The sequence below is a fragment of the Gallinula chloropus genome (assembly GCF_964237585.1).
Source record: "Gallinula chloropus genome assembly, chromosome: 6".
In the NCBI taxonomy this organism is placed as follows: domain Eukaryota; kingdom Metazoa; phylum Chordata; class Aves; order Gruiformes; family Rallidae; genus Gallinula; species Gallinula chloropus.
Genome location: NC_140091.1, coordinates 26594014 through 26608235, shown reverse-complemented (window position 1 = coordinate 26608235; position 14222 = coordinate 26594014). Strand labels below are relative to the sequence as shown.

At 59.2% G+C, this 14222-nt stretch overlaps 1 protein-coding gene across 1 annotated transcript; it reads right to left on the bottom strand.

Annotated features, from left to right (window-relative positions):
• Nucleotides 1–4610: 4610 nt before the first annotated feature.
• CRIP1 (cysteine rich protein 1) lies at nucleotides 4611–8736 on the bottom strand. Its single transcript, XM_084266005.1, has 5 exons — nucleotides 8673–8736; nucleotides 5680–5774; nucleotides 5499–5556; nucleotides 5319–5366; nucleotides 4611–4959 (listed from the first exon to the last, which is right to left on the bottom strand). Exons 1-4 carry the CDS (start codon nucleotides 8710–8712, stop codon nucleotides 5326–5328), a joined length of 234 nt encoding a protein of 77 aa, XP_084122131.1. The 5' UTR covers nucleotides 8713–8736; the 3' UTR covers nucleotides 4611–4959; nucleotides 5319–5325.
• Between the last annotated feature and the right edge of the window lie 5486 nt (nucleotides 8737–14222).

Below are 14222 nucleotides of genomic sequence, written 5' to 3'. Positions count from 1 at the left end.
AGTAGGCCCATGCATGGGCTGCAGCGCCAAAACTCAAGGTCAGGTCCCAGCAGTTGGATGCTTAAGAGTGTTTTTGGCCCTCTGATGCAGGGTCCACACTTTCAGTGTGGTAAGTGGGTTGGGAAAGATTAGAAAAAATAGATCTGAGATCTTGCAGTTCTCTATTCTCAGGAGTTTCACCCTTTCCTTTTTACTTAAATAGAAGAATTGACGTTCCTCTGCACAGGGGGGAACGCCCTCTGCTCTCTTCCCCCCTGAGCCCTTATCCCAAGACTCACCAGAGAAAGGCAGAAGCTTTGGTGTGAAGCTCTTACACCTTCCAGCTTGGAGACTCCCAGTTTCCCTGAAAATAACACAGAAGTCATGAAAGTAAAACACAGCTCTAGATCCTGATGCCAACTTTTCTTCTCAGGCTCCTTACTAAGGGAAACCCACCCAGGGCCCTTTGTACCCAGCTCCTCTCCAACACTGGAGATGGGTTGATGGTGGAACAGCCCCTCCCCTCCTCTCATTGGTCCCAGATTAGACCTCAATCATCCATGATTCATGCTCTCATCTGCTTCTTGTTACGCCCCTGGCCATTTCCCTTACCCAGAGCCATCAGTACCTTCAGCTGCTTCAGCATTTGCTGGAGATGTGGTTCTCCATTCAGGAATGAGGTTTGACCCCCCCTTTTACCACCTCTGCAAAGCTGTTTCCGCTGGTGGGACAGGGCTTCCCCAAGCTGCAGCTTTGCAGAGCTGGGCTGGGAAGTCCCGTCTCGCTGCACAAGCTCGCGGGGCTCCTGCTGCCTGCCATCAACTGCGCGGTCCCTCATCCATTGCCTGGCGATGGTGGAAGATTTCTGAGGTGCTAGGGGATGGGCAGATGCTTTCTCAACCTAAAAGATATCGGAGCTCTTTGAGCTTAGCACAAATCAGCCTGGAAAACACCCAAAGCAGGGGTGCTTTGGGTACCGCCCAGTTACAGACCGCTTCGCCCCCATGACCCCCTGCAGCCACAGCCCCTGCGCCACCCTGCCCTGGCCCTGCCTGTCCCAGGAGGGGACACAGCTGTACCTGCAAAAACACCCCGTGGCAGGTGACTGTCCCCACCCATGCTGCAAGTCCGTGAGGGGCTGGAGCCTGCATGGATGAGACACAAAATCAGCACGCTGGAGGTATGACATCAGTGTCCCCGTCAGAGATGGCAGGGGAGGGTCGGTGGTCCCACCAGTGTCTCCACGAGGCAGTGCTGAACCAAACCCCCTGGCTTCCTGGCACGTGTTAGCCCAGACATGAGCTGCCGCTGGCTCCCACACGGCCCTGTCCCTGGGCTGCTGCTTTTGCTAAGGACAGCCCTGGGGAGCCATGCTGAGGGCAGTGCCCTGCTGTAAGGTTCCTCGCCCAAGCCATCCCCCTTGCCAGCTGCAGGCTCAGGGACACATCTGTCCCCTGCTTTGGATTAAGGTCTGCTCCATCTGTGCTGGGAAGAAGATCCAGGCAACCCACACCGCTGCTGCTGCCACCCCCCCCCCCCTGCACTCTGCCTTCATTGGGAGCTGAAACAACACCCCCACCTCTTACAGATCAGCTGAAGGAGCCCTCGGCCCCTTTCTGCCCCCCCCTCTCCTTTTTTCCTCTGTACAGAAAGCCACAGAGCCAGGGTGGGGAGCAGCAGTTTATTTTCTGAACCCATCATGCTTCCTGTCCTTTGCCAAAACCTCTTCTGCTTCCCTAGCCAGGGCGTTGGGGCTCGCCTGCACCCAGCTGCCAGGGGGACGGGTGATGTTTGGTTTGTCATGGTGATTGTTTATAGCAACCATAGTTCTGCAATCTACAATCTTCACTGATCTCAGCCCAAGCTTCCGAAATAAGGGCAGAGGAAACCACTTCCACCAGGGTCAGCAACGGTGGTGTTTCAGGTCACCAAAGCAGTGCACCTTAGTACTGGGCATCACCAGGCTGTGCCCTGACCCCACCTGTGATGGCAGTGATATCTCCGTGGCTGCTGGCTGATGACCAGGTGGGATGCTGGGGCTGCCAGCCATCTCCCGAGGGTGTGCTCTCTGCCTCAAGCAGTGGGAGCAGCCAGTAGGTCACACCAAGCCAGCATCCCTCAGTTGATCCAAAAAAAGAAGCTGGTATTCGCCCTGAGCATCCTTCCTTACCACCTCACCCTGTTGCAAGAACAGCACAGCCAAAGCATCACCACACTGCGAGGGAAGGGACCATCCCAGCCTGTCCCCAGGTCCCACCAGGGCTCGGAGCCGACAGCATCACTGACGAGCTGTGCTGGAAGCCGAGCTGCCGCCTGGCTGCGCAGCGCACGCTCCAGGCCATGGAGATTTACTGCTCAATGGAGGAGAGATCGTGTCTGCTGACAGCACACCTCCCCGGCGCGCCGGCTTCTGCCGAGCCTCGCTGCGCATCGGCGAGGAGCGCCTGGCTCGGCTGCGGATTTCCTATCCAAACACCGTACAGCTGTTCCTGCTTCCTCTCTGTAGGCTGCAGCGAGGTTTAAAATTCGATTTATCATGTATTTTCTTTGACCGAGGCTCCTTGCAGATGTGACCCGCGCTTGAACTGCCCAGCCTCAAGGCAGGAGCAGGCAGAGAGCGGGACTTGTAGGAGCACAACATTCTGAGGGAGTATCCTGACAGCAAGTCCCCGGGCTGTGCGCCATCTCAGTTGGGAGTGCCTATTGCAGGGCGGGCAGAAGGAGCTTTCAGGAGAATCAACACCCCAGAGCTTCCTTGAGGGACCCCAGTTTTTAACACACACACACACACCCCCACCCACGCAGCACAGAGTGAGGCAGCTGCAGGATCTGCTTTTGCTGCGGGTTTCCTGGGGGATGCACAGATCTTGCACAGTTCCTGCATCCCTCTGTGCACCCAGGGCAGGGAGAGCCACCCTCAGCCACCACATCTAAACCACAAATCGGTGGCAGGGACGGAAGCGAAAGGCAGCCCCAGGCAGCACAGTGTCAACAGCAACAGCTGCAGCCATGGCCTTGGGAAGGGCTTCCAGCTGGAGGGCTGGATTGCCCCGGCCTCTCTCCAAGCACTGCTTGTTTTTCCATACCTCTTGCTAGTTCCCCGCTTATCCTTCTAGCCTGGTCCCTTGCACCTGGAATTAGCTGCTCCTGCAAAGCGTTGGTGCAGGGCCCTGTTGGGCAAGACCAAGAGCCAAATTCACGGGTCCCTTTCCCGACCGGACACACTTACGCAAGCCCAGAGGATGACGAAGCTCGCATTTGCCATTATTTTTAATGCTGAGAGTAAACACCATCTCACTGGCACGCTCAAGGCTGCTGAGATTATATCACTAGTTTGCTTTGAAGCCCTGTTCGAAGAGGAAAGCCACGTCCCCATCGCCCCAGGGACGGGCTGGGTGCCAGCAGCAGTGCAGAGCAGAACAGCGTCTCTCTGGCTGGGAGCCATGGGTGCTGGCATCCCTGGGAAGCCGCTGGCAAGGGCAGCAACGGGAGGGCGAGGAGCCCTATGAGACCTGAATGGCTGGGAGGGAGGAAGGGTTGGTGGTGGCCAAACAGCGATGGCCAGGGTTTGTCTTTGACACAGACATCTGCATCTGTTGTGCTAGCTGGGTGGGAGGCGAGGCATTGCTGGCTCGTGGAGTTCATCCCACTGGAGCGTGCCTGGTGGGTGCAGAGCCTTCTGGCACCAAGTTTTAAGATGCCTATCAGGCTGCTCTTGACTCCAGAGATTTTGACTTCAGACACATACCTCTGACCCCTGAAGGTTTTGGCCAAGGCCAAGGCAGGCTGGCGTGACAGTCAGATGCGGAGCAGTCTCTGAGGAAATTAATGCATAAACTGCAGGCAAAAATACCACAGTGAGAAGTATCTCTGAAGTATGTAAATGTGGTGGCTCAAGCTAGGGAAAGGCATGGTTAAGAAACCACTTTAGAAACATCTGTTAAGTTGACATCTGTTACATCTGTCAGTTCTCTTCCAGTGGGGCAAGGAGATTAAAACACGAAAGAGCAAAGCACTTCCTAGCCAGCTCTCACTGTGTAGTCCCACACCTTTGCTTTCCCCACCAAGGGGGGCTCGCTCTGCCTCGCTGTACCCTCCACCAGGTCTGGCCCTTTCGTATGGCTGCTCAGAGAGAAAGCAGCACATGCCAGGCTTCCCTGATGCAACAGCCAGCTGCCTCCCCCGAGACACCTCCCTGTCCCAACCCGGGGCTGCAGGATCCTGCAGACAAGCACCAGGAACCCAGCATGGGATCGGCTTCCCAGTGTGCATGGTGAGTGCTGGAGAGACTGAGGGTCAGCACCCATCACCCTCGTCCAGCAGCACTGCACACCTCTGCTGTAACCCCGTTAACACGAGGCTGTGAGGGAGGGCCAGGACCTTACCCCAGAGCCCAGGGAGATCCCAACCCTGTTCAAGCACCGGCACAACACCCACCACCCCTTCCCTTGGGAGCAAGGTTAGGCAACCCCTGTGGCAGGCAGCCGAGAGCAGGACCCTGCACACACCAGGAGCAAAAGCACATGGGGCCATTTCTTGGTGTGGGGCTCAATCCAGAAACCAACCTGGGTCCAACCCGGGGAGTGGCGTGGGCCCCCCATTACAGAGAACACAGTTGCTATATGGGGGAAGCATCTTTCGGTCTGGGTTTATTAAAGACTGAGAATACAACTATAGGCCCAGCCACAAAAGCTGGATGTCAGAAGCAGGGCTGGGTTTTGGCTGGAAGGGTGCGGTCTCCTCTCCAGGCAGCCGTCAGCAATACCGGCCAAATTTCCTATCCAGCAGGGCGTCCCAACACCCCCACCCCAGCAGTGCTCCATCTGGAGCACAGCCCCTCTCCACGCCAGCCCCAGCCCCAGTTACTTATTGCTTTTAATGTGCTAGTCTATTACAGAGTGAATTAAAAATGAAAATGCATGTCTGTCGCGGTGTGTTTGTGCCGTCTTCAGTCTGTGCTGGGAAGCCTGGCCGTCAGACCTGGAGGGGGATGGAGGAGAGGGGCAGGTGAAGTCAGGCTGTGCCGAGAGCAGGGACAGCCCAGGGACAAGGGTGCTCCAGGACAGAACCCATCTTTGCTGATGGACCACAAAGCAAAAGCCTTAGAAGCAGCTGCTGGAGTGAAGTGGGTGCTGACAGTCACTTGGGGCTGATGGGGAGGAAAAGCTGACACCCAGCAGGTTGCTCCCGAGCACCGGCATGAGGATTGGGAGTCACAGCCTGCCCAGAGAGACACTGGGGCATGCCTGCCTTCCCTGCTTGCCTGAGGGATGAGAGGCCAGCCCCAGCCAGCCCACACAGCTGGAGGCAGAAGGGGAGCTCCAAAGGGAGGCACCAACCTGAGGTTTACTTGAATGTGTGGCTCTCGGCTCCTCCCCGGCCAAACCCTGGAAGAGAACCAGAGCAGGGTCAGCATTGCCATAGGATGGTGAGCGCACCAAGGGGTGCACCTCACTGAGAGTCAGGAGCCCTGAGCCCCCTTCCCCTCCCTCCTGCAACCCCAGCCACAGTGACCCTACCTTTGGGCCCAAACAAGGCGGCATAGCAGGGGTGGTTGCAGTATGGCTTGCCATCGTGCTGCCAGGAGAGAGAGAGAAAGAACATCAGTCCCAACCGCCCTTCGCTCCATCTCTACCCACCCCACCCCTCCTGCAGCCTCTAGGTGCAGGGGACAGGGACCTCCTGGGCAGCAACCCTCACCTCTGCATGGCCTCCGGACGTCAGGGTCTTGTTACACTTCTCACATCTCAAGCAGGGCCGGTGCCAGTCCTTCCCCAGAGAAGTTACCTTCTCGGCTGCGGTGGGAAAGAGACAGGTTAGGTGAGGCACTGAACAGGGTTTTGACAGGTTGGCCTCCCCATCATCAACCCTAGGGAGGACATTCTGGGGCATTTTCTCAAGTCTCTTTGTCCAGGACAGAGGACACTGTGTTTCAAACCCAAGTGCTTGCTCTGCACAGACACTGCCGTGCACAGCCAGGTGCCCGGATCCAAAAAGCAGTGCCGTGCCCAGCTGCAGCCAAGCTGGTGGACTGACTTCTACCCATCTCCCAAAGGTTTGGGGACCTCCCCGCTTCCAACATCGGCCTGCAAGGGGATGAATTTCTCCCCAGACAGCTGGAGCCCAAGAGGTCGCTGGACCTGGCAAGCAAGAAGCATGGATGCTGGCGAGGAGCGGGGAGGCAAAGCCGTGGCTGCAGCCCGCCATCACCAAGCAGTGCCCTCCAGCCACCGGCACTGTGGCTGCAGCCCCAATCCCACACACACCATGGCACACCAGAGCAGGCTGGACCTTGGCTGAGGTTCAGGCAGCTGCGGGGAGGGGGTAGAACATGCTGTTTGCTGGAGCCAGGACGTGTTTATGGGGAGAGGGAAGAACACAGGAGTGGCTTTCAATAGTGGCACGGTGGGGGAGGAGGGTATTTTCTGCAGATATATGTGCTCTTCATACCGGCAGCTGCTCTCCCGGGGATTTATTAAGTGATAAAGCAGAGCTTTCCACAGGAACACCATCAGAGCCAGGTCTGAGCACTCTGCCCATGCCCGCAAAAGGAGGTCAAGCAATGGGACAGAGCCGCTGCTAGGAATGTGCCCCGGGGGGCCTGGCAGCCTGAAGCACCTCTTCTTTGGAGTCCAAACATGCTCACAACAGCTTATGTAAAGAGCAAGCTGGCGGCTGCAGAGGTGGGAGCGGGGGCAGTGCCCAAATGTCACGAGGCAGCCCCGCTGCCATCCCCCAGCAGCACAAAGAGCCTCCTGTCCCTGCAGCCCGGCCGGGGCCAGAGCTTCCTCCCCCCAGAGCCCAAGCCTGGCCCAAAGCAGGTCCCTCCTGTCACAGGGTTTCTGGAAGGAGCTCAGACACCACCTCTTGCATGAGCACTTGCACCAAGATTGGGGCAGGAGCTCTGCCACAGCTCACTGCAGCAGGGGCTGTGCTGGCTCTCAGCCATGCAGGCAGGATTCCCCTGGAAAGCTGCTGGTGGCCCTGCAAATACCATCCCCAGCTCCCTTGGCATCATCTCCTCCTCCCCCTGCTCTCTCCAGACAGGATTTTGCCGAAAGCAGCCCAATGCATGCCTGAGTGTGACTGCCAGGCTCTGGGATGCCTGGGAGTAGGACTTGCTGCCTCCTCTGTCACCACTCCTTATCTCCACGGACAGAAATCAGGCAGGGAGTTTGGTTCTCCAGCAGCTTTTTGAACCCTCCTCAGCCTCTGCATCAAGAAAGACGTTTTCATAAGAGGAGCCTGATAAGCACACAGCCAAACCCCTCCTTGGTCAAATGGCTCCATCCCGGCGCCTCCACCACTGCGGGCACAGCAAAGCCAGCTTGTCCCGACTGGCTTTCAAAAAGACCCACAGGGACATGGGAAAGGCTGATGCTGATACCAGCACCTTGGTAGCTCCTGGTATCAAGCCACGTGGGTTAATGAGGTGCCACAGGGTGCTTGGTTGCAGCGAGCCGCAAACTGTACTGTGCCAAAACCCCACCTCAAAGCCTGGCTCCCAGCAGTGAGTTGGAATTTGGGCAGGGATGACCCCCAACCACAGGAGCCACATCCCCAGCAGCCCTCCAGGAAGCACCCACGCCCAACCCAGCACACGTCCCCAGGGCGCGCATCACGAGCAGACATGGCTGTTTGGCAGGGACAGTGGCCCCCGTGTTTGAGCCTCCCATTTCTCTGGCAGAGCAGAACTAGAAGGTAGGGTGCACACACAAGCAGAGCAGATAACAAAGCAGAGAGAAAAGTCATCACTGACAGCACTCAGGTCCCAGATCACTCATCTCCAGTCAATCAGAAAGCAGGGAGTGTGTATGAGCTGCTCCCAACAAACCCCCTCAGGTCCACCTAAACCAGGCAAGTGGGGACGTCCAGCGGATGGACCCTGGATGTTCCAGCTACTGCTGCCAGCAGGGCAAGAGGCTCAGCTGCCCCACGTATCCTCGGGCAGGACCAAGGGGCAGGAACCTGAAGCTTCAGCACCCTGGCTCAGAAGGACACCTCCCTGAAGCCCAGCTGCAGGCAAAGCCCAACCAGGCTTGAGGCTAGCCTGCAACAGGGCTTAAAAATAACACCCCAGGGCTGCTGCTTGGCTGTGTTCAACCACACAGGATGACATGCAGGAAGCCGCTGACCCAGCAACATGCCCGAGGGCAGGATTTACCCTTGGGAAGGTTCTTGCTCACCTGCCCAGGCCTTCAAAGCAGCAGGCCTTTGGGCTCCAAACTGAGCTAGCCATCTTCAGGGCTGGCCCGGCTGCCTGCATCATCACAGGGCTGCGGATGATGCTGGGGAGGAAATGGGGCTGAACTTCCGTGCTGTGCCGTGACCCCGTCTGCAGGCTGGGGGTACCCACTGCAGCCCACACCCCAAAGAGAGGCAACCTCCTTGAGTAGAGCATCACCCATCCAGGGAACTCCAGGGACCCACAGCACAAAGATGTGCAATTTTGGGGCACCCCAAGTATTCGCGTTGCTGGTGCACACAACATTGGGGCAGCCAGGACCTGATGGACCCCGGACACTGGGTTGCACAGGGACCTGTAAAAACCCACAGCACAGAGATAGGCAGCACTGGGACCCCAAAGCCCAGCAGGGTGCAACACCAGGGCACCCCGGCTGAAGCATCACGATGGCCCCCGCCGTCTCCGCGGGGTGGAGGCGGCCGGGATGGGGGGAGCAGGAAGCCCTTACCGAAGTAGACCTCCTTCTGGCAGCGGGGACACTTCGGCATGGTCTGGGCTGTGCTCGTCGCGCCGCTCGCATCGGCTGTGGGATGCTGCGCTCCGGGCCCGCCGGAGTCATTGCTCGGCCGCCCCGCCCCGCCCCGCGGCTCCGCCCGCAGCCGGAGGCACACGCCCAGGGTGCAGCCCCGCAGGGGTCCCAGGGCGGTGCCCCGCACCCCTGTGACTCCTCCACCGCACCCCTTTCACCCTTTGCACCCCCGCGCCCCTTGCACCCGGCCCTGCCCCCTGTGCCCCCCGGCTCCCCGCCCGCACTTGCGCCCTGCCGGGGCCCGAGGACTGCTCTGAGGGGGCCTGGAGCCGCCTGCCAATTAACCACTGGCACCTGCCAATTAACCACGCTCCCAGATAACGAGTCACCCGGGCTCACCTCCTCCGGGCACAGAGCGGGTTTCCCCAAGGGAGAGTAAAAGTCAACCCTCGGGCAGGCTCTCCTGCCCGCGGGGGTATTTGGGGTCCAAGATGAGGCAGGATGGAGCTATAGGGACACAACCCCCACTCTTGCAGGACCTCAGGAGCAGCGTGGGCGTGGGCCGTGGCTTGGCTCATCGCGGAGAGCCAGCCCCTCTGTGTCACTGGCTGTTGTCATTTTATTAGGAGCGAGGACTTGCTGTTCCTTTGTGCTTGGCTGTGAAGGAAATGAAAAGCCTATCCAAAGGTCTGTTTTGTATGAAACAATCCTCCCGAGGGCATGTTGCTGTGCCGGAAAGGTCGTGAAGCCTTGTGAAACCCAGCGCCGGGACGCCTAGTGACTGCTTCCCAAAATGCAGGGCACCCCTCGCCCTCCCGCCTGCGCAAACAGGGCCCCGTGGACACCAGAGCCCACCCGGGGGGGCAGGAGGAGAGGTGGCAAACTGCCTTTACAGAATCACAGAACTGCTTCACCTGGAAAAGACCATTAACCCAGCACTGCCAAGCTGCCCACTAACCCACATCCCCAAGTGCCACATCTACGTCTTTTAAATACATCCAGGGATGGCGACTCCACCGCTTCCCTGGGCAGCCCATTCCAGTGCTTATGACCCAGCCTGGCTCCAGTCTCCGCTCCCAGCAGCAACCTTCATCCCACCAGTGCACCCCACTGCTGCCCTCAGTCCTGGGCTCCCCTCTCCTACTGACAGCCCTGCTGCAGAGCACCTCCAGAATGCTGCTGTGAGGATACCGCTGGGCTTGGTGGGGTGGCCTGCAGCCCACGCTGGCAGGGACATCGCTGGGACAGGGACTAAGGCATGAGTCACACCGAGACAGCGGCTTAGATCACCAGAGGAGAGAGGCGAGCGCAAGGGCTGCTGCCTCCACCCTGCCTCCTCCCCACCCGTTCCACCCCAGGCACTGCACATGTGCCAGCACCGTACAGCTGCCATGCCACATCCCCCCGCCCCAAGCCACAGCACCCCGCCGGCGCCACGGGCAGGACCCCCTCCCTGCACGTGTGGTGCAGCTGAAATGAAACACGGGGGACAGAGCACATCCTCTCCCCTCCCAAATGGCCCTGCTTCCCCTCCCACGCGGTGCCAGGCTACTTTGAGGCTGGTGCCCAGCTAGGACAGCCATCTTCAGCTGCGCTCCCTTTTAAGGCAGGTTTTGTGCTGACGGGCAGTGGTGGCCGGTCCCCATGGACCACTCAGCCTGCAGCCAGGAACGCTTCTGTTCCAGCCAAGGCAGCCCGTGCCCCCACACAGCACGGCACGCTGACCTGGCTGAAGCAGAGCCCAGCCACCCCCTCCCCTCGGATCCCCCACACGCTTACCAGAGAGCATTCACACTGCAGAACGAGCATGAAACCAGCAGCAGCGCTCACAAAGCAGGCATCACCGAGCTGGACACAGCTCTCTGACAGCCTTGCCCGCATGGGGCTTTACTCCAAGCAGCCACCCCCCCCTCCAGCCCCCCAATTTGGCACAGCCAGCTCTGCTGCAGGGGTGTGTGCATCTCAGGGTACCCCCAGCCTGCTTCCCAGAGGGGTGAGCCGAGGCACAGCATCAGTGTGTTGGTGTGCCATGCGAACCTGCAAGAATTACTGCAGGCTGATGCCAGTGCGGGGTGCCACAGGTCAGAGGCCCCAGTTTCTGCACCCCTCCAGGACCGCACATGCTGCCTGCTCATTGCCTCTGCCCTGCTCTCATCCCACCCACCACTCAGGGGCACACACAACAGCAGGACAGTGCTGCAAAGCTGTCCAGACAAGGGAAGGAGGGCTCCAGGTGTTCCCAGAGCACCACGGGAGCACGCGGGATGCCGTCTCTTGCTGGTTTTACAGGGAGTGAGTCCATAAACACTCCTAACGCCGGCACGTGAAACCCATCAGCGTGCTGTGGCAGAGCCATAAACCAAGCCTGTGCAGGAGGGAGCTGGCTGGAAACACTGTGGCAGCCTGACATTGGAGGTCACCGCTCCTTCTGCCATCCAGAGTCCTCCCCAAGGAACCAAAACCATGCTGCAACTGCCTGCAAGCTGTTTCGGAGGGTCAGCAAGCAGCAGCCACCTCATCCCTCTGCAGCAGGACACTGGCCATGGCATCACACCTACGGGCAAGGGCAGGCAGTGAGCAAGCTCTAGTGCTGGGCAGAGATGGCTCCAGGGAAAGGGAGGAGAGGGGCAGGGGTGGTGTCTCAGCACAGCCAGGTCCCAGCCCAAGCACTGCTTCACTGTAAAGCTCGCAGCCTGCCAGGGAAACAGCTCAGCCCCGGGAGATCAGCCTCCTCAGCAAACCATGGTTTATCTTATCTGGAGACCTTGTTCCAGCTAATTTAACCATTAGAGCAGAGCATGCCTCAGCTGTCTGTACCCTCTGATACCAATCTGTGGGTGAGGCTCCATCCCAGAGCATCAGGCGCCAGTGCTCCCCAATGGCATAGCAACAGCCCTGAGAAAAATCTGGGCTGTCCCGTTTGTTTGGGTGGTGTTGTTACAGCCAGGGTCCCCTCCCTGCTCCTTCAGCAGCCACCAGCCAGAGCCAGCAGCAGCCCCGCGCATCCATCTATGGCATATTTGGTGGAAGGTCCTCACAGCCCTCAAGGAACCCCCCAAGAGCTTCCCAAGGTCCTGGGGCAGGGTTGCAAGGCAAGAGCTTCTAAGCATGCCAGAGCCATGGGCACATGCTGGCTGCCCAAATATTCCCCACAAGCAGCTTGGCCCCTGGTGATCACTGGAGTAAGGAGTGGAAGAGCCACCTGCATTTTGGCAGGCAGGGAGGGTAACACACACTGATCTGGATTTGTTTTGCTAATGCAGCAGGAAACTCCAGCTATTTCCGTGTGGCAAACCGGCCCCTCTGCCAGGACAGCAGCTCCCAGCTCCCTCCTGCCCCTCTTGCTGGAGCAGGCAGGGACTCCCACGCCTCTTGCTTCACTGACCACCACACACCCCCCCAGCATGCTTGTAGGGGGCCAAGGGGGGGAGCTGATGCATGGGTGAAGGCAAAACCCTCAACTTATTTCTCCCCCCCGCCCCGATCCTCCCAAGCTGGGACCCCCCAGAGCCAATGCAACTAAGGAAAACCCCAGAGCAGCAGCAGGGCACAGAGGGTGGGCTGGGGGCACAGCCAGCGTTTGCCTAGTGCTCACACAGCTCCGAGTCCTCCAAAACCTCCCTCCCCGCCTGTATTTCAGCCCCCACTGAAGTGCAAGTCAGGGGCCCGCTCAGCCAAGACTATTCATTGTAAGATATGCTATACCCAGCCTGGGACTCTTAATTCCACAAGAAAATTACAGGGTGGCTCCTGGCAGAGGCTGGGGGGAGCTGCCAGACACACGATCCCACCAAAAAGCCTGTGAGATGCCAACACCATGGCGCCGTGAAAGCAGCATGGGGTGTCCCACAGCAGGGTCAGCACACTCACACCCCCCCCTTGCCTTCAGTCACCTCCGGATTTGCACACAGCTAATCCCATTACCGGCTGGCCAGGCAAATGGCAACACGAAGGCGGCTGTCAGGGCAAATTACACCCCAAGGAAACACCCTGGAGTACGTCTTCATAAAGCTGACAGGCGGCCAACAGCAAGGAGCCACTGGGAACAGCAAGGAGCCACTGGGAACAGCAGCAGGAAAGGGCCTGGATGGGGTGCTTGGGGAAGGGGCTTGGAAAAGCACACGGTGGGGATGCTGGCAGGGAGCCCAGAGCACCCTGCCGCTGGTGCCACAGAGCCCTGAAGTGGTTTGGACCTGCAAAACATGCTGACTGCCAAAAAACGTTGTGCTCACTGCCCTCCTGCGTGCAGTGCAGAGTCCGTCCCGCCACGGGCACGGGCAGTGCCTACCAGAAACTGAAAAAAACCAAACCCACACCATTCCCAGCCTGGTTACGGCATCCGGCTGCCCACAGGAGTCACTTCTCGGGTCAGCTCTCAACGTCAAGAGCCAGGGTGTGAATTATTGTCACGCAGTTAATGTTACACCACACGAGCAATAACAAACAGAGGAGCCCCAGGGCCAGCTCCGGGCCTGGTGAGACGCTGCCACGCGGTGCAGAGGCTCGGTTGGGACGGGGTGAGCCCTCTGCCAGCAGAGCACAGGGCTGCTGGTGCAGGGCCACATTGGGATGTGCCTGGGATTTCCATCCATGGGACAGGAGGGCAGGGTAACCCTCGCCCACCTTTCCAACCCCTCCAGGTCCCAGCTGCAAGGAAAATCTCCTCCAGTTTCACCCAGGGAGTCTCCCTGCTCACGGGCTGGCCAAAGTCTCCGCTGCCATCTGCTCTTTCCTGCAAGCTTTCCAGCAGCAGCAGCCCAAGGAAGCCTCCTGGCTACATCCTTCTGGGGGAGGGTTCGGTGCACTTTCCTGGCGCGGCCCCGGCTGTTTCTGTTGTGGCTATCACATCCAGCCGGGATTGTCAAGGAAGCAACACCCATTGCTTTGGGAAGCTGCCCAGTACCCATGAGACATCCCCTCAGCCTGCCAAGGAGATGCTCACCCATGCTGGGGACTGGCAGGGAGCGTAGGCAGCGCTCAGGGGCTGCTGGCAGCGGACCAGTGCCAGGGGCCACCTCCCCAAGCTTGCCCTGGCACGGGGCGCTCGCCAGGCAGCACCGCCTGCCCTGGGCTGGGCCCAGGCCATCAACACCACACCTTTTATCCCTGGTTAAAAATTCACTAGTGGTGAGGCAAAGGGGCACAGAGATGTTTGCTCTCTCCATCAGCACGCTGCTTGGCGTGGGCACGCTGGGCTGGCAGCACCAGGAGGGGAGAGGGCTGCCAGCCCTGTTTGTGGTATGGCTGTCCCCCCCACACACACACCTTATCCAGGAAAGGCAGGGGGTCAGACCAGAGCAAGAAGAGGCCATCCATGAGCTTAGCCACCCACTGGCAGCAGGAACACCTTCGTTCCACCAGCACAGGTATGCCTCCCCCAGCAAGCAGCCCAGCACACACTGGGAGCATCCGTTCCCTGCCCCTAGAGCTGCTGACCCCACATGGAAGGCAAGTGGTGATGTAAAGGTTGCTGTAGAGCCCAGCCCACATGCCAGGGGGGGGTGTTGGAAGTTTCCCCACAGATGTCTC